Below are 20643 nucleotides of genomic sequence, written 5' to 3' on the forward strand. Positions count from 1 at the left end.
CAGAAGTAGGGTGACCATATTGCCGCTTTAAAAAGGGACAAATATGAAAAATACATATGTCAGGGTTCTTATACAAAACATTTATTTAAACAGCCCTGAAAACAGCCTCGACATATATGTATTTTTCATGTGTCCCTTTTTAAAGCGGCAATATGGTCACCCTACACAGAAAGGATAATTTTTTTCTTTACATTTAAAGTTTTTTTTAAAACAAGAGGAGCAAAACTGCATAGGTAGGGCAATCTGGTTGTCTAAACAAAGCAAACATCTATCCATAGAGAGAGATTAATCCTGATCTGTATCCATATCTTAGATAACAGGTCCCACTTGCAATTTCCAAATATAAAAATTTTGAAGTAAAAAACAAAATTTTTAATCTTTCAGATAAATAGTAATATTAAATAGTAAATATTAAATACTAGAATCGAATTCAGATACATAAATATAACTTGAAAAAAAACTTGAAAAAGCGAAAGTGCGGTCGTCACATGATCGGGAAACCAGAAAAAAACTGCGTCACAGAAATTTACACTGCTCTAAAAAGAGCGTGAAGAAAGCTGCAGTTTAAAAAACGGCTAAAGTATCAAGACCGTTTAATATAATGTTAATCCAGTGGCCCAAGAATGAAAAAGATATATGTTAAGCCCTGAATCTAGAAGCTCAATTATGTAGTAGGTAACCAATAAAGATTCCTTTACTGTTAACCCATGAACTCCCCTGGCCAAGTGAACTCCCCATATAAACTGACCTTTCTCATACTATATAAAAATTAACCAAGTGCCATGTCCTTAATATGAATCCTTAATTAATAAGGAGTATTAGTTCCAAAGGAAGGCTCTGAAAAAGAGAATTAACCTCTTAAATGCTGCTATCCTTCCATAGCTAGAAGGCAAAAGCACTTACCGTAGATCCAATTGCATGATAGATACTGATCTTTAGGTGTGGCAGGCGCTTTATTCCCTGTCATAGACCTGTAGGAAAAGAAAGAACAAAGTAACTAACTCTCGGCTAGATTTAGAGTTCTGCGGCCAAAGAGGTGCGTTAGCTACGCATGCTTTTATTCCCCCGCACCTTTTAAATACCGCTGTATTTAGAGTTCACAGAAGGGCTGCGTTAGGCTCTAAAAAAGGGAGCGTAGAGCATATTTACCGCCACTGCAACTCTAAATACCAGCGGTGCTTACGGACGCGGCTAGCTTAAAAAACGTGCTCGTGCACGATTCCCCCCTTAGGAAACAATGGGGCTGTTTGAGCTGAAAAAAAACCTAACACCTGCAAAAAAGCAGCGTTCAGCTCCTAACGCAGCCCCATTGTTTCCTATGGGGAAACACTTCCTAAGTCTGCACCTAACACCCTAACATGTACCCCGAGTCTAAGCACCCCTAACCTTACACTTATTAACCCCTAATCTGCCGACCCCGCTATCCCTGACACCTGCATATTATTATTAACCCCTAATATGCCGCTCCGTACACCGCCACAACCTACATTATCCCTATGTACCCCTAATCTGCTGCCCATAACACCGCCGACCCCTATATTATATTTATTAACCCCTAATATGCTGGATCTCCGCTATCGCTGACCCCTGCATATTATTATTAACCCCTAATCTGCCGCTCCGTACACCGCCGCAACCTACGTTATCCCTATGTACCCCTAATCTGCTGCCCCTAACACCGCCGACCCCTATATTATATTTATTAACCCCTAATCTGCCGCCCCCAACGTCGCCTCCATCTACCTACACTTATTAACCCCTAATCTGCCGACCGGAGCTCGCCGCTACTCTAATTAATAAATGTATTAACCCCTAAAGCTAAGTCTAAACCTAACACTAACACCCCCCTAAGTTAAATATAATTTAAATCTAACAAAATAAATTAACTCTTATTAAATAAATGAATCCTATTTAAAGCTAAATACTTACCTGTAAAATAAACCCTAATATAGCTACAATATAAATTATAATTATATTGTAGCTATTTTAGGATTAATATTTATTTTACAGGCAACTTTGTAATTATTTTAACCAGGTACAATAGCTATTAAATAGTTAATAACTATTTAATAGCTACCTAGTTAAAATAATTACAAAATTACCTGTAAAATAAATCCTAACCTAAGTTACAATTAAACCTAACACTACACTATCAATAAATTAATTAAATAAAATACCTACAAATAAATGCAATTAAATAAACTAACGTAAGTACAAAAAATAAAAAAAAACTAAGTTACAAAAAATAAGTTACAAACATAATAAAAATATTACAACAATTTTAAGCTAATTACACCTACTCTAAGCCCCCTAATAAAATAACAAAGCCCCCCAAAATAAAAAAATGCCCTACCCTATTCTAAAATTAAAATAGAAAAGCTCTTTTACCTTACCAGCCCTTAAAAGGGCCCTTTGCGGGGCATGCCCCAAAGAATTCAGCTCTTTTGCCTGTAAAAAAAAAACATACAATACCCCCCCCAACATTACAACCCACCACCCACATACCCCTAATCTAACCCAAATCCCCCTTAAATAAACCTAACACTAAGCCCCTGAAGATCTTCCTACCTTGTCTTCACCATGCCAGGTATCACCGAACGCTCCAGGCTCCGAAGTCTTCATCCAAGCCCAAGCGGGGCTGGCGATCCATCATCCGGGTGAAGTCTTCTATCAAGCGACGGCTGAAGAGGTCCAGAAGAGGCTCCAAAGTCTTCCTCCTATCCAGGCAGAAGAGTAGATCCGGACCGGCAACCATCTTCTTCAAAGCGGTGACAAGCGGCTCCATGTTGAAGACCTCCGGCGCGGATCCATCCTCTTCTTGCAACGTCCTAAGTCCGAATGAAGGTTCCTTTAAATGACGTCATCCAAGATGGCGTCCCTCGAATTCCGATTGGCTGATAGGATTCTATCAGCCAATCGGAATTAAGGTAGGAAAAATCTGATTGGCTGATGGAATCAGCCAATCAGATTCAAGTTAAATCCGATTGGCTGATCCAATCAGATTGAGCTCACATTCTATTGGCTGATCGGAACAGCCAATAGGATACGAGCTCAATCTGATTGGCTGATTCAATCAGCCAATAAGATTTTCCCTACCTTAATTCCGATTGGCTGATAGAATCCTATCAGCCAATCGGAATTCGAGGGACACCATCTTGGATGACGTCATTTAAAGGAACCTTCATTCGGACTTAGGACGTCGCAAGAAGAGGATGGATCCGCGCCGGAGGTCTTCAACATGGAGCCGCTTGTGACCGCTTTGAAGAAGATGGTTGCCGGTCCGGATCTACTCTTCTGCCCGGATAGGATGAAGACTTTGGAGCCTCTTTTGGACCTCTTCAGCCGTCGCTTGATAGAAGACTTCAGCCAGATGATGGATCGCCAGCCCCCGCTTGGGCTTGGATGAAGATTTCGGATCCTGGAGCGATCGGTGATACCTGGCATGGTGAAGACAAGGTAGGAAGATCTTCAGGGGCTTAGTGTTAGGTTTATTTAAGGGGGGTTTGGGTTAGATTAGGGGTATGTGGGTGGTGGGTTGTAATGTTGGGGGGGGGGTATTGTATGTTTTTTTTTGCAGGCAAAAGAGCTGAATTCTTTGGGGCATGCCCCGCAAAGGGCCCTTTTCAGGGCTGGTAAGGTAAAAGAGCTTTTCTATTTTAATTTTAGAATAGGGTAGGGCATTTTTTTTATTTTGGGGGGGCTTTATTTTATTAGGGGGCTTAGAGTAGGTGTAATTAGTTTAAAATTGTTGTAATATTTTTCTAATGTTTGTAAATATTTTTTTATTTTTTGTAACTTAGTTCTTTTTTATTTTTTGTACTTTAGTTAGTTTATTTAATTTTATTTATTTGTAGGTATTATATTTAATTAATTTATTGATAGTGTAGTGTTAGGTTTAATTGTAACTTAGGTTAGGATTTATTTTACAGGTAATTTTGTAATTATTTTAACTAGGTAGCTATTAAATAGTTATTAACTATTTAATAGATATTGTACCTGGTTAAAATAATTACAAAGTTGCATGTAAAATAAATATTAATCCTAAAATAGCTACAATATAATTATAATTTCTCTTGTAAGGTGTATCCAGTCCACGGATCATCCATTACTTGTGGGATATTCTCATTCCCAACAGGAAGTTGCAAGAGGACACCCACAGCATAGCTGTAATATAGCTCCTCCCCTAACTGTCATAGCCAGTCATTCTCTTGCAACTCTCAACAAGCTAGGATGTTGTAGGAGAGAGTGGTTAAATATAGTTAGTTTATTTTCTTCAATCAAAAGTTTGTTATTTTTAAATAGTACCGGAGTTGTGCTATTTTATCTCAGGCAGTAAATAGAAGAAGAATCTGCCTGAGGTTTCTATGATCTTAGCAGGTTGTAACTAAGATCCATTGCTATTCTCACATATGTCTGAGGGGATTACACAGATGAGGTAACTTCAGCGAGAGAATGGCGTGCAGTTTATTCTGCTATCAGGTATGTGCAGTTATAATTTTTTCTAGAGATGGAAAACACTAGAAAATGCTGCTGATACCGGATTAATGTAAGTTAAGCCTGAATACAGTGATTTAATAACGACTGGTATCATGCTTACTCCCAGGGGTAATACCCTTATGATATTGCAATATAAACGTTTGCTGGCATGTTTAATCGTTTTTTCCACATGGCTGGCTTAAATTTTGACTAGAAACAGTTTTACTGAGGCTTTCCACTGTTATAGTATAAAAGTTACAGTTGGTGCAGTTAAAATTACAAACTGTGACATCCAGCTTCCCTCAGGAGTCCCCTGTATGCTATAGGACATCTCTAAAGGGCTCAAAGGCTTTCCAAAGTCGTTTATTGGGGAAGGTAGGACCACAGCTTGCTGTGGCAGTTGGTTGTGACTGTAAAAAAAAAAAAAGTCTATTTAGTTTTTTTGATCCGTTTTTTGAACTAAGGGGTTAATCATCCATTTGCAAGTGGATGCAATGCTCTGCTAGCCTATTACATACACTGTAAAAATTTCGTTTGATTTACTGCATTTTTTTCAGTGTTTTTCAAATTCTGACAAAATTTGTTTCTCTTAAAGGCACAGTACCGTTTTTTATATTTGCTTGTTAACTTGATTTAAAGTGTTTTTCCAAGCTTGCTAGTCTCATTGCTAGTCTGTATAAACATGTCTGACATAGAAGAAACTCCTTGTTCATTATGTTTAAAAGCCATGGTGGAATCCCCTCTTAGAATGTGTACCAAATGTACTGATTTCATTTTATGCAATAAAGATCATATTCTGTTTTTAAAAAAATTATCACCAGAGGAATCTGACGAGGGGAAAGTTATGCCGACTAACTCTCCCCACGTGTCAGACCCTTTGACTCCCGCCCAAGGGATTCACGCTCAAATGGCGCCAAGTACATCTAGGGTGCCCATAGCGTTTACTTTACAAGACATGGCGGCAGTCATGGATAATACACTGTCAGCGGTATTAGCCAGACTACCTGAACTTAGAGGTTAGCGAGATAGCTCTGGCGTGAGACAAAATGCAGAGCATACTGACGCTTTAAGAACCATGTCTGATACTGCCTCACAATATGCAGAAGCTGAGGAAGGAGAGCTTCAGTCAGTGGGTGATGTTAATGACTCGGGAAAGATACCCGATTCTAATATTTCTACATTTAAATTTAAGCTTGAACACCTCCGCGTGTTACTTAGGGAGGTTTTAGCTGCTCTGAATGACTGTGATACCATTGCAGTGCCAGAGAAATTGTGTAGACTGGATAAATACTTTGCAGTGCCGGTGTGTACTGATGTTTTTCCAATACCTAAAAGGTTTACAGAAATTATTAATAAGGAATGGGATAGACCAGGTGTGCCATTCTCTTCCCCTCCTATTTTTAGAAAAATGTTTTCCAATAGACGCCACCATACAGGACTTATGGCAGACAGTCCCTAAGGTGGAGGGAGCAGTTTCTACTCTAGCAAAGCGTACTACTATCCCTGTCGAGGACAGTTGTGCTTTTTTAGAGCCAATGGATAAAAAATTAGAAGGTTACCTTAAGAAAATATTTATTCAACAAGGTTTTATCCTACAGCCCATTGCATGCATTGCCCCTGTCACTGCTGCTGCGGCGTACTGGTTTGAGTCTCTGGAAGAGGCTTTACAGGTAGAGACTCCATTGGATGACATACTTGGCCAACTTAGAGCACTTAAGCTAGCCAATTATTTTATTTCTGATGCCATTGTTCATTTGAATAAACTAACGGCTAAGAATTCTGGTTTTGCTATACAGGCGCGCAGAGCGCTATGGCTTAAATCATGGTCAGCTGACGTGACTTTAAAATCTAAGCTACTTAACATTCCCTTCAAGGGGGAGACCCTATTCGGGCCTGGTTTGAAGGAGATTATTGCTGATATCACGGGAGGAAAAGGTTGTGCACTTCCTCAGGACAGGTCCAAATCTAGGGCCAAACAGTCTAATTTTCGTGCCTTTCGAAACTTCAAGGCAGGTGCGGCATCAACTTCCTCTAATAATAAACAAGAGGGAACTTTTGCTCAATCCAAGACGGTCTGGAGACCAAACCAGACCTGGAAAAAAGGTAAGCAGGTCAAAAAGCCTGCTGCTGCCTCTAAGACAGCATGAAGGAACGACCCCCTATGCGGTAACGGATCTAGTAGGGGGCAGACTTTCACTCTTCGCCCAGGCGTGGGCAAGAGATGTTCAGGATCCCTGGGCGTTGGAAATTATATCCCAGGGATATCTTCTGGACTTCAAAGCTTCCCCCCCAAAAGGGAGATTTCACCTTTCACAATTATCTGCAAACCAGATAAAGAGTGAGGCATTCTTACACTGTGTACGAGACCTCCTAGTTATGGGAGTGATCCATCCAGTTCCAAAGGAGGAACAGGAACAGGGTTTTTACTCAAATCTGTTTGTGGTTCCCAAAAAAGAGGGAACCTTCAGACCGATTTTGGATCTAAAGATCTTAAACAAATTCCTCAAAGTTCCGTCGTTCAAGATGGAAACTATTCGTACCATCCTACCTATGATCCAGGAGGGTCAATATATGACTACAGTGGATCTAAAGGATGCTTATCTTCACATTCCGATACACAAAGATCATCATCGGTTTCTCAGGTTTGCCTTTCAAGACAGGCATTACCAGTTGTAGCTCTTCCCTTTGGATTAGCTACAGCCCCAAGAATCTTTACAAAGGTTCTAGGGTCGCTTTTGGCGGTCCTAAGGCCGCGGGGCATAGCAGTAGCCCCTTATTTAGACGACATCCTGATACAGGCGTCAAACTTCCAAATTGCCAAGTCTCATACGGACGTAGTACTGGCATTTCTGAGGTCGCATGGGTGGAAAGTGAACGAGGAAAAGTGTTCTCTATCCCCACTCACAAGAGTTTCCTTTCTAGGGACTCTGATAGATTCTGTAGAAATGAAAATTTACCTTGACGGAGTCCAGGTTATCAAAGCTTCTAAATTCCTGTTGGGTTCTTCATTCCATTCCGCGCCCTTTGGTGGCTCAGTGTATGGAAGTAATCGGCTTAATGGTAGCGGCAATGGACATAGTGCCGTTTGCACGCTTACATCTCAGACCGCTGCAACTATGCAGGCTCAGTCAGTGGAGCGGGGATTACACAGATTTGGCCCCTCAACTGAATCTGGACCAAGAGACCAGGGATCCTCTTCCCTGGTGGCTATCTCGCGTCCATCTGTCCAAAGGTATGACCTTCGCAGGCCAGATTGGACTATTGTAACAACAAATGCCAGCCTTCTAGGTTGGGGTGCAGTCTGGAACTCCCTGAAGGCTCAGGGATCGTGGACTCAGGAGGAGTCTCTCCTTCCAATAAATATTCTGGAACTAAGAGCGATATTCAAGGCTCTTCAGGTTTGGCCTCAGTTAGCAACTCTGAGGTACATCAGATTTCAGTCGGTCAACATCACGACTGTAGCTTACATCAACCATCGAGGGGGAACAAGAATTTCCTAGAGATGTTAGAAGTTTCAAAAATAATTCACTAGGCAGAGATTCACTCTTGCCACCTATCAGCTATCCATATCCCAGGTGTAGAGCACTGGGAGGCGGATTTTCTAAGTTGTCAGACTTTTCATCCGGGAGAGTGGGAACTCCATCCGGAGGTATTTGCACAACTGATTCTCCGTGGGGCAAACCAGAACTGGATCTCATGGCGTCTCGCCAGAACGCCAAGCTTCCGTGTTACGGATCCAGGTCCAGGGATCCCAAGGCGACACTGATAGATACTCTAGCAGCGCCCTGGTCTTTCAACCTGGCTTATGTGTTTCCACCGTTTCCTCTGCTCCCTCGACTGATTGCCAAGATCAAGCAGGAGAGAGCATCGGTGATTCTGATAGCACCTGCGTGGCCACGCAGGACCTGGTATGCAGATCTAGTGGACATGTCATCCTTTCCACCATGGTCTCTGCCTCTGAGACAGGACCTTCTACTTCAGGGTCCTTTCAACCATCCAAATCTAATTTCTCTGAGGCTGACTGCCTGGAGATTGAATGCTTGATTTTATCAAAGCGTGGCTTCTCAGAGTCAGTTATTGATACCTTAATACAGGCACGAAAGCCTGTCACCAGGAAAATTTACCATAAGGTATGGGTAGATATCTTTATTGGTGTGAATCCAAGGGTTACTCATGGAGTAAGGTCAGGATTCCTAGGATTTTATCTTTTCTCCAAGAAGGTTTGGAAAAAGGATTGTCAGCTAGTTTCTTAAAGGGACAGATTTTTGCTCTGTCTATTCTTTTGCACTAGCGTCTGGCAGATGTTCCAGACGTTCAGGCATTTTGTCAGGCTTTAGTTTGAATCAAGCCTGTGTTTAAACCTGTTGCTCCACCATGGAGCTTAAACTTGGTTCTTAAGGTTCTTCAAGGAGTTCCGTTTGAACTTCTTCATTCCATAGATATCAAACTTTTATCTTGGAAAGTTCTTTTTTTTTTTTTTTTTTTTTGGTAGCTATTTCCTCGGCTCGTAGAGTCTCTGAGCTATCTGCCTTACAATGTGATTCTCCTTATCTGATTTTTCTTACGGATAAGGTAGTCCTGCGTACCAAACCTGGGTTCTTACCTAAGGTGGTATCTAACAAGAATATCAATCAAGAGATTGTGGTTCCATCCTTGTGTTACACAATCTGGACGTGGTCTGTGCTTTAAAGTTTTACTTACAAGCTACTAAAGATTTTCGTCAAACATCTGCTTTGTTTGTTGTCTACTCTGGACAGAGGAGAGGTGAAAAGACTTTGGCAACCTCTTTTTCTTTTTGGCTAAGAAGCTTAATCCGCTCAGCCTATGAGACTGCTGGACAGCAGCCTCCTGAAAGGATTACAGCTCATTCCACTAGAGCTGTGGCTTCCACTTGGGCCTTTAAAAATGAGGCTTCTGTTGAACAGATTTGCAAGGCGGCGACTTGGTCTTCGCTTCATACTTTTTCAAAATTTTACAAATTTGATACTTTTGCTTCTTCGGAGGCTATATTTGGGAGAGAGGTTTTACAGGCAGTGGTTCCTTCCATTTAAGTTTCTGCCTTGTCCCTCCCTTCATCCGTGTACTTTAGCTTTGGTATTGGTATCCCACAAGTAATGGATGATCCGTGGACTGGATACACCTTACAAGAGAAAACACAATTTATGCTTACCTGATAAATTTATTTCTCTTGTGGTGTATCCAGTCCACGGCCCGCCCTGTCATTTTAAGGCAGGTCATTTTTAAATTTAAACTACAGTAACCACTACACCCTATGGTTCCTCCTTTCTCGGCTTGTTTTCGGTCGAATGACTGGCTATGACAGTTAGGGGAGGAGCTATATTACAGCTATGCTGTGGGTGTCCTCTTGCAACTTCCTGTTGGGAATGAGAATATCCCACAAGTAATGGATGATCCGTGGACTGGATACACCACAAGAGAAATAAATTTATCAGGTAAGCATAAATTGTGTTTTATATTGTAGCTATATTAGGGTTTATTTTACAGGTAAGTATTTAGCTTTAAATAGGAATAATTTATTTAATAAGAGTTAATTTATTTCGTTGGATTTAAATTATATTTAACTTAGGGGGGTGTTGGTGTTAGGGTTAGACTTAGCTTTAGGGGTTAATACATTTATTAGAGTAGCGGTGAGGTACGGTCGGCAGATTAGGGGTTAATGCTTGAAGTTAGGTGTCGGTGATGTTAGGGAGGGCAGATTAGGGGTTAATACTATTTATTATAGGGTTATTGAGGCGGGAGTGAGGCGGATTAGGGGTTAATACATTTATTATAGTAGCGGTGAGGTCCGTTCGGCAGATTAGGGGTTAATAAGTGTAGGTAGGTGGAGGCGATGTTGGGGGCGGCAGATTAGGGGTTAATAAATATTATGTAGGTGTCGGCGGTATTAGTGGCAACAGATTAGGGGTACATAAGTATAACGTAGCTGGCGGCGGTGTGCGGTCGGCAGATTAGGGGTTAAAAAATTTTAATAGAGTGGCGGCGATGTGGGGGGGGGCTTGGTTTAGGGGTACATAGGTAGTTTATGGGTGTTAGTGTACTTTAGAGCACAGCAGTTAAGAGCTTTATAAACCAGCGTTAGCCCAGAAAGCTCTTAACTCCTGTTTTTTTTTCTGCGGCTGGAGTTTTGTTGTTAGATTTCTAACGCTCACTTCAGCCACGACTCTAAATACCGGCGTTAGAAAGATCCCTTTGAAAAGATAGGATACGCAATTGGCGTAGGGGGATCTGCGGTATGGAAAAGTCGCGGCTGCAAAGTGAGCGTTAGACCCTTTCCTGACTGACTCTAAATACCAGCGGTAGCCCAAAACCAGCGTTAGGAGCCTCTAACGCTGGTTTTGACGGCTAACGCCAAACTCTAAATCTAGCCGTCTGGCTTTCTGCAAAGGGGTAGCAAAGTGTTAAAAGTAAAGCAAAGAGGGGGGAGGAGCTAACCGCCGGGAAGACAAGACGTGCATATTAGGAGCTATCCTGGCTATATGTTTGCTTTTTGAGGTTAAAATGTAGAATTTTATATTATTTGTGACTTCTACCTCTCTTGTCACCATCTATATTGACCTTACTACAATACTATAGTGATTTTGAGCTGGAGCTAAACGATACCCTTGACAAATGTCTCTCGGCTAGACCATCAGGGTAGCTAAACAGCGATGCAGTTCAACTCTCATGGAGCTATTTCTGGCCAACTCTCTACAAGACCTTGACAGATCTGAGAAGATTGCATACACATCCCCAGGTTCTTACCATGGAGGATATAATGCAGAGGCTGGAGGCTATTTTTGTAAATTTTGCAGCGGCAATAACCCGAAGCTTGGATCATGCGGCTCAGAATGGCAGACGGGAGGTGACGCGACACTTTGATCATTCGGCACCATCCTCAGACATACTGATATACCTAGGACCACAGAGGCATGTATCTAGGCAGGCTGAGGGCTTTACCTCGTGGCAAGCGGACAATTCCGGGGAACAGACTTGGGCACACATACCCCATGAGACTGTGCTGCCGGAGGAGCTACAGGATGGTATGTGGGATACCCCAACAGGCTTGGCTAAATTGATGCGACCGGAAGTCAAGGGCCCTGACTGCCCGATTCTTGTTCAATACCTGCTAGCCTTGAGGTCAGCCATGTTGGAGATCCCCAATCATTTGTCTGGCACAGCGGAGGGTGTTGTCGGCTCTGCTGTTAGAGCATGGCATTCAGGAGGATGAGTCGTTAAAGATTGGAGTCAAGACAATAACCCCCATTAACTTTATAGATCCGCTACTTGAACATGGCATTCAGGAAGCTGATAGCCCCACAGTACAGGTCCTTAGAGAAGGCATCGGTTGAGGTTTATAACATTATAGGATAGATATATGGGCTTAACCGGACGATCTTTTGATGAGCCCTAACTACAGTTTTGAGATGATCTATCTTAGATACCCATAGCACATGTTTCTCTTTCTTTGGGACAATCTGTACATTGTATTGCAGACACAAGACTTTTTGATGGTGATAGATGTGTTACACTCGTTTGTAAGTGCGTATGTTTATTTTATTTTTTTGGGTTGATAGTGACTTCCAAGAGAACTCATGGACTTGACAATTTGAGCTCCTTTATGAGGGGGAATGTATAGCCTCTGATAATTGCTAGTTGAACCTTTTAGGTTAGTTAATACAGCTTGTTTAATGTGTTTGTGTTTTTTTACTTTGGGATGTGTTTTTGACAGATTGACATTGTTACCTAGGGTTTAATGATGTAATGATCTCCCAAATTTGTCCTATATGATTTCTCCCAGCTTATGCACGCTTCAGCTTTATTATTACATACTTCTAAGTGGGTATGCCTGGGCTGTAACATCTGGACATGTATGTTCTATTAGAGGGGCACTTGAATTACTGATTTTTATATGTCCAGCATGTAAGATATAACCCTTATAGATTTTTTCATTAGTCCGGTTAGAAATCATATATAACCTTGACCCACTCCTAAATCATTACATGTCTATAGACTGTGCAAAGCCAATGGTAAGGTTGTGGGTTCACCTTCTAGGCAGTATATAATTACAGGGTTAGGCTATCAGAAAGACAAAACCTGTTAGATGGATAATGTCACATACTGGATACGGTGGCTGTTTGGTGTGAGCTGGAACAGAGTTCTCCTATAATATTTTTATAAATATGTGCCTCTACCTTTATGTGCAATAATTGAGCAGTATACTGTCGTGTTGTCAGCGGCCGAGACAGCAGGATGTATGTGAGCTAAAAATTATTAGTTGGATCTCCGAAAGACAAAGAGCACTATTATTACTATTATATTTGCACAGGACTCTAATCTCACTTTATGATTTAGATATATGTCTGCATCAAACATTACCCGAGTTTAGAAGACTAAGTCATGAAAGGTTGAGAAGATGTTTGTATATTCTCGCTATTAAATGATACACGTTTAAGCTGAACCTGATAAGCCTGTCCTACTAAAATAGTCAATCTCAATAAGATGAGTTTACAAGGAATTTCTTATATTTGAGAATGTATATAGATAAGATGGTTTTTATTATTGGGACAAGCTTATCCCCAAACACAAGTGACCAATCTTAGTCCTAGCAGGGACAGATAATTGTTTAAGTAAACCCAAACTCAGCTTTGTATACTCAGCGCCTAAGAATTTCCATCACTAGCCTCCCTTAGGAGTATATTCGAGAATAACAAAAGGTGCACTTCTTGTATGTCATATATATGTTTTTTATGATATTAAAAACTTACCTTGTGTTTGTTTAAACTATATCCAAAAGAATTTATTTAAGATGCCCTCTGGCTCATAGTCCTTAATTCATAGGAAGAATACTATTCCTTGTAGATTGTTCGACATGAGGCCGCATAGATGGGTTATACAGTAGTTACATTAACGTGTCCACAGATAGCCCTCAACAAACGACCCTATTACTGAGGATAAGATAAACGTTATACATTTCTCTATATGATTCCATAGCCCCTGTTCATATATACACTCCATTCTAGTTGTCTTCCTGGTTAAAGATATCTCCCCTCATCCTTTCCCACTCTTGAGAGAGAGTGGGTCATAGCCCATATCCCTTTTCCGGCTCCGTCCAGTGGTGACAGTAACCCCTGAGGGGAGATATAACAGTTAGCCCTGTATCATTTCTTTGTCAACCCAGCATTAAAATATTATCCTTTTCTTAGTACCCCTAACCTTAGCCTCCTGGGTGTGTGCTGGCTCCTTCACCTTACCTCACCTTTCCCCTTCCTTCTGCTCCCTACCCCCCATACTCCCATCGGCTTATTAGTTAAGCATAAGAAAATGCATCTTATAGAAACTCTTATTTTATTGTCTCTATATCCCCCTTAAATCCCTCCCATGACAAACGTACTATTTTGAGGGCCCACAGGTGACCCTAGCTTATCATAAGAGGGTAAAGGTTTATGACCAGCTTTATTATGTGTTAAAGGGGAAATATGATCATATTTGAAAAATGGATAAATAAGAGGTTTGCTTTTAATATTATATATTATTTACTTACAAGTGTTATTAACTGTTATGTCTTGCTGAGATTTTAAACTAATTTTCCAATTAAGGTCTTTTAATATATGTTGCAACTTTAATATATCGGAGATCTGTATAATATTGCCAACATTGGATTTGTAAGCAATATAACCTTGTTGTGCCTGTACATTATATAACCTCAATAAAAATAAAATTAAAAAAGTTAAGCAAAGACTTCCTAATTGCCTTTTAACTGCTAAAAGCCACCACTACTCTTACTCAATAGATTGACATGGACACAGCTAGACCCCAATCCTTGCTTGCAGGGAAAAGTACCCATAAAAGGATTAAAATCTTCAGACACCAACTTTGCACAACCTCCATTGACAGAGGCAAAGAGAATGTCTGGGGGTTATGGGTAAGGCAGTTACACTTAACAGCTTTGCTGGGCTGCTCTCAGCCTTCTGCTGGCCAGGAGTTGAATATCCCACTAGTAATTGGAATGCAGTCGTGGACTCTCCATGTCATAGGAAAGAAATAATCATTACCTTAATAACAATTACATTTTTTCTTTAAACCAGAACAATGCTATTACAGGTTTCACTTTTATTGCTTGCCCCATCTCCCCCTCACACACACACACACGTACGTCCATGCGCAAATCTATTCCACTCAAACTTCTATTCATTGAGCTTCTAGAAACTTAGTAACGGATTGATTCTGTTTATTTTGCATGTTTACTTTGGAACATTTTTACTGTGAAGAAGAGATGTTATTTCTGCAGACACAAGTCCACAATTATGAAAACTACAAAACCAAGAATATGTGATATTTTCTAGATAGAGCAAAATGCCAAAAATAATCTAATAGAAAATAATAAATCATTACAGCTACGATTATACAGTATCATGGTACATACTTAAAAAACAATTCTTATTTCAAGATGAATAACCCTTGGATTATAATATATCTTAAATAGAAAGCTATCTTTAGATAATTTTTTCTTCAAAAAAACATTTTATTTTATAAAATCATATTAAAAAAAAAAATCTGATCATAATTAAAAATATATATATATATATATATATGATTTTAAATTATTTTATTATTTTTATTATTGATTTTATCCACCCTGATATGTTAGCTTGTATCCCTACGTACGATTCATACGTACGAAGCTGGAATCTTTTTCCTGTGGTTCATGTAGGCTGAATTGCATGGAAGAGTTTTAGAGAAGATCTTTGTTAGTGAGTTCTACTAGGGACATGAGCCAAATAATTTTTGCAAGAGTTAAGCACTCAAGTCCTAGACCCACCATTGCAGGTAATAAAATAAAGATTGAGAGATAAAAGGTCGCAAGAGGGTCAGGGGAACAGTAGAATGGGTTATTTCTGTGCACTGTAAAGCCGATCATAGGAACATTATTAGACTATACTTTGTAGTGTGTATACTCTCATGGCAGGGTTACAAATAGGTGGGAGTCAGGGAGAGCAAAGTGGTAGCTTAGGCTTAGATGAGAGAGCCAGGGTTACTCAGCTTAATATAATAAAAAGTAGTTTGTGGTTTGTAACACCTAGAGGTCATTAACTGATAGCTATACAGATAATGTACATAAAATTACAATATTTCACTAGTGAAATATAAATGTATTCTGTCTTAAGTTTTAGCAACAATAACTAAAGCGAATACAAATATCAAAAAATTTATGGATGAAGAATATATACTACATACGTGTTTATGCAGGTATCTTATTTTGGTATAAACGGCACTTTATAGTCCATTTTATTATTGTAAGAAGTGACAGACCTAATGAACAGAGGTCCCTAGTGCAAGGTTTTTTTGGGCCCCCTCACCCAAAAACAAATTATCTGCTTTGTAAAATATGATTGCTATCTTACCCATTTATTACTTAAGCACCCTAAACCTCTATATTATATATATATATATATATATTCATCTATCTGGTCTGTCTTATTGATTGTTCTCTATGTCGGTCTATCTGTCTCTATCATTTATCTTGTATAAAGCAGATAAAGGATTGAAAAGTTCTGTGTTATATATTAATACTATACAGTATAGCAATTCTGTGTACGGGACTGCTCAGTACTCCAAAGTGCAGTATTACATGCAGTATTCTGTCTGTAAGTAATACAGTGATGATCCATCAATGCTTGCCTAGTTGCTCATTCTGCGCAGCAGCCAGCCACACAGACAAACTTTTGACAGTTAGTGGCAGCGCAGTCAGCACACAGTGTGTTTTTTTCCGTTTCCCACCAAGATCATACTTTAATCCTAATAATATATTATCATTTGATTCCTTATTATTTTAATAATTATTCTTGTTTTTAATTAGATTACAAAGTGTGTGCAAGACAGGCACAGGGAAAGAAGGTACAGGCTACGTAAGGACCAACTAAAGAAACTTCCAATACATAAATATAAGAAAGGTAAGAAGTTCTAAATGCTGAGCACAGCCTTTTAAAATACATTTGTTAGAGCCACAAGCTGTGAATTCTGACTTCTTTGTATCTGCAAATTTGTCCCTGCTATAACACTCTCCCCTACACACGCACAGGATATGTTTAGCACATACTACTTTACATAATAAATAGCGTTCCGTTAAACTGATGCTGGCATCATATGAGCTCAAGCATTAAAGCAAAGAACAAATATTTCCCTTTTTAATTTTTATGTTTTTATTTTTAAAAAAACACTGCAATGCAACATTTCAAAACGTCTGCCAGTATATAGTTTATATTATTTTTTTTACTTTTTATTTTTTTACTTTTTATTTTTTATAGTGTAGTGATCGCTCCTGATTCCCCCAAACAGCTCTTTAACCCTCCCCCTACTAATAGTGGTGGCCATCTTAGGTACTGGTAGCTGTCTGCTAGTACCCAGTTTGTATGTTTTTATTAATTTTATATATTTTTCTGTAGTTTACTGGTGCCCCATACCTCCACGTAATCATTAATTATGCACCCCTTCCAATTCCCCTTTTTTCCATAGTGTAGCTTCCTATCCCCTCCCCTCTCCCTTCAACATTTTTTTCTGTAGCATGGGGCCCCTCCCGCCCCCTCCGCCTCTGTGCCACCTCTCGCTGGCACAAGAAGTTAATCGTTACAGACTGTGACACACACAGTGTCACTGTATTGATCAGACATCTGCTATATATGGAACCGGTGCACCGATCTGTAACTTTACAGCCAAGACTTCTGGAGCTTCATGCAGCTTGGCTATATATTTATATTTTAGGCAGTACAATGGGCAAAGTACCACATGACGTGTGTGTGTGTATATATATATATATATATATATATATATATACACACACACACACACGTCTTTTTGGGTTAAGGTAGTTAACTATAAAAATTGTCAAGCATGACAAAATCCCTTAAAGTTAATGTAAAGTCATTGACATCCGGTAACACCACATTAATCATCAATAAAAAAATAGCTGCACATTAATTCATAATTTTTTTAAAAAGACTATAATTTCTCCAAAAATTAGCTTTTAATCAGCTCGATCACATTATAATTCCTCTGCCCGCCATCTTTGTTTTTTGAGTGACATATTCTGTTCCCTTATTTTTCCAATCATTGTTTCCCCCCGGGGCGTTCAACCCCTTTTAACACACGTCACACTCTTCTTATGCGCATGCGGTAAAGCCGATATTTTCAACTCAACTCACGCGTCGCACAAGCTCTCTAGCCCTATTTTCGGAAAAAGAGAAATCTACATCAATCGTCTACAGCCAGGTAAGTATACTATGTAGCTAATCTACGATAGAGGCTTTTAACGCATGCGCAGTTGAACATCTTGACAGGAGCACGCTTGAAGGATATGTATAGAGCGGGTGGGACCGCTCTATTTGTCACTTTGTGGAGAAGTAGGAAGTGGAGGCTGGGAGGAGTTGGGGTTGAAAACAGCATCAAGTTTGTTATATAAATATATAAAAAATATTTTTTTTAATTTTTTTTTTAAATGTAGCGGTTTAACTAATAGATATACACAAATTATTATGAGGCATAGAAACAGGGAAAATTGACATTTACTTCAAGATCAAGGCAGAACAATAAAGGTACACAAAAACCCACATTTCTTTCATGTAATTGGCAAGAGTCCATGAGCTAGTGACGTATGGGATATACAATCCTACCAGGAGGGGCAAAGTTTCCCAAACTTCAAAATGCCTTTAAATACACCCCTCACCACACCCACAATTCAGTTTTACAAACTTTGCCTCCTATGGAGGTGGTGAAGTAAGTTTGTGCTTGATTTTTACGATTTCTTCTGTGATAAGCGCTTCTAAGCATTCTGAAGCCCAATTCCACTCATAGTACAGTGTTTGTTAGAGGGACGTGAAGAGAGTATTGCCTATTGATTTTTATGGTTTTCCTTGTGGGAAATCTTTTCAAGGGTTCTCTGTTATCGGTCGTAGGGATTCATCTCCTACCTCCCTTTTCAGATCAACGATATACTCTTATATACCATTACCTCTGCTGATACTTTCTCTTGTAAGGTGTATCCAGTCCATGGATCATCCATTACTTGTGGGATATTCTCCTTCCCAACAGGAAGTTGCAAGAGGATCACCCACAGCAGAGCTGCTATATAGCTCCTCCCCTAACTGCCATATCCAGTCATTCTGTTGCAACTCTCAACAAGCATGGAGGTAGTAAGAGGAAAGTGGTGAAATGTAGCTGTTATCTTGCTTCAATCAAAAGTTTATTTTTAAATGGTCCCAGGCAGAAAAATAGAAGAATCTGCCTGTGATTTCTATGATCTTAGCAGGTTGTAACTAAGATCCATTGCTGTTCTCACACATGACTGAAGAGAGAGGTAACTTCAGTGGGGGAATGGCGTGCAGGTTATCTTGCTATGAGGTATGTGCAGTTAAGATTTTTTCTAGAAGATGTGAATGCTAGAAAATGCTGCTGATACCAAATTTATGTAAGGTAAGCCTGAATACAGTGATTTAATAGCGACTGGTATCATGCTAACTTTCTGAGGTAATACTCTTTTATATTTACAATATAAAACAATTGCTGACATGTTTAAACGTTTTTATATATACTTTGGTGATAAAACTTTATTGGGGCCTAGTTTTCTCCACATGGCTGGCTTAAATTTGCCTAGAAACAGTTTCCTGAGGCTTTCCACTGTTTTACTATGAGTTGGAGGGGCCTAATTTAGCGCTTTTTTGCGCAGTAACTTTTACAGACTGAGACATCCAGCTTCCTCCAGGAGTCCCCTGAATGCTATAGGACATCTTTAAAGGGCTCTTAGGCTTTCTAAAATCGTTTGTTGGGGAAGGTAGGCCCACAGCAAGGCTTTGGCAGTTGGTGTGACTGTTAAAAAAAACGTTTATCGTTTTTTTTATCTGTTTTTTTTAACTTATGAAACATGGAAATGTCCACAGCACAACTTGCTTAAAAAGTGTCTTTATTGACAAAAGAAAGAGCAACGTTTCGTGACTGCTGTCACTTAATCATGCTATACATACAATACTCAGAGGTGATCCTTTTAAACTAGTTAGCTTGGCGCCAATACATTTTACACTTGAGCGCCACCTGCTGCACAAAACATATTACTCTTTAAACATCCAAAATTTATACAATTTGCAACAAGACACTTTTTGTTAAAGATACATAGTTTAAACATTTTTACAGCAAGGAAATAATATCTCTACAATATCTAAAGCAGTTATAACCTACCCTGATACCAGCACTACATATCTATACATTATTGTAAATAAAATGTAATTAGACCTATTCTTTACCAAAAAACTGACCAATCGAAATCCCTATTCATGCCATAAGGTACTAATGATCCCAATTTATGAATCCAATGCATTTCTTTTTGTTTTAATATTTTCTCACGGTCACCACCCATTCTCTGCGGGCCCACATAATCAATAACCTGCCACCGGAGCTGGCTGATACTGTGGCCTTTCTCCAAAAAATGATTGGAGACAGGTGCCTCCCTGTTCCCACATCTAATATTGGAGCGGTGCTGGCTAAGCCTATCTTTCACTTTTCTTACCGTCTCTCCAATATAGATGAGGGAACACGGACACTTAATTAAATAAATTGCATGTGTAGTGTCGCAAGTAAAAAAATTCCTAATAGTATACCGTTTACCACTTCTAGGGTGGACAAACTCTTTGCCCCTTATTACTGAATTGCAACTAATACATCCTAAACAAGGATAACATCCTATATTCTTCTTTGTTAAATGGCTCTGCTGTAGCTGCTTAGCTGGTCCTATATCAGACTTCACAAAGTAGTCCCTCAAATTCTTTACCCTTTTGTAGGCCATGATTGGTCTCTCTTTGAATTCAATAATATCATTGTTGCACCTATGTAATATAGGCCAATGTTTGTTAATGATTTTAGCTATTTGTCTCCCATGGGCACTAAACTGTGATGTAAAGATCATTCTCCTGTTCTTATCTTTATGATCTTTATTAGTGGTGAGGTTATTACTACATTTATCTAATACATGTTGGGGGTAACCTCTATTACGGAATATTTCCTGCATTTCATTAATCCTTTTGTTAAGATTATCTGACTCTGACACAATACGGTGGACTCTCATCAATTGACTCTTGGGTAAGGATTCTACCAAATGACGTGGATGGAAACTATTAAACTCTA

General features: G+C 39.5%; 1 protein-coding gene across 3 annotated transcripts in view; it reads left to right on the forward strand.

Annotated features, from left to right (window-relative positions):
* RNF13 (ring finger protein 13) overlaps positions 1 to 20643 on the forward strand; it is a 691540-nt gene that overhangs the window by 507059 nt on the left and 163838 nt on the right. For all 3 annotated transcript variants that reach the window (XM_053710032.1, XM_053710030.1, XM_053710031.1), the window contains one exon: positions 16334 to 16427. In XM_053710032.1, the coding sequence (XP_053566007.1) occupies positions 16334 to 16427 (94 nt within the window). The remainder of the gene's footprint in view (positions 1 to 16333; positions 16428 to 20643) is intronic.

This window comes from Bombina bombina, chromosome 4 (genome assembly GCF_027579735.1).
Source record: "Bombina bombina isolate aBomBom1 chromosome 4, aBomBom1.pri, whole genome shotgun sequence".
Taxonomy (NCBI): domain Eukaryota; kingdom Metazoa; phylum Chordata; class Amphibia; order Anura; family Bombinatoridae; genus Bombina; species Bombina bombina.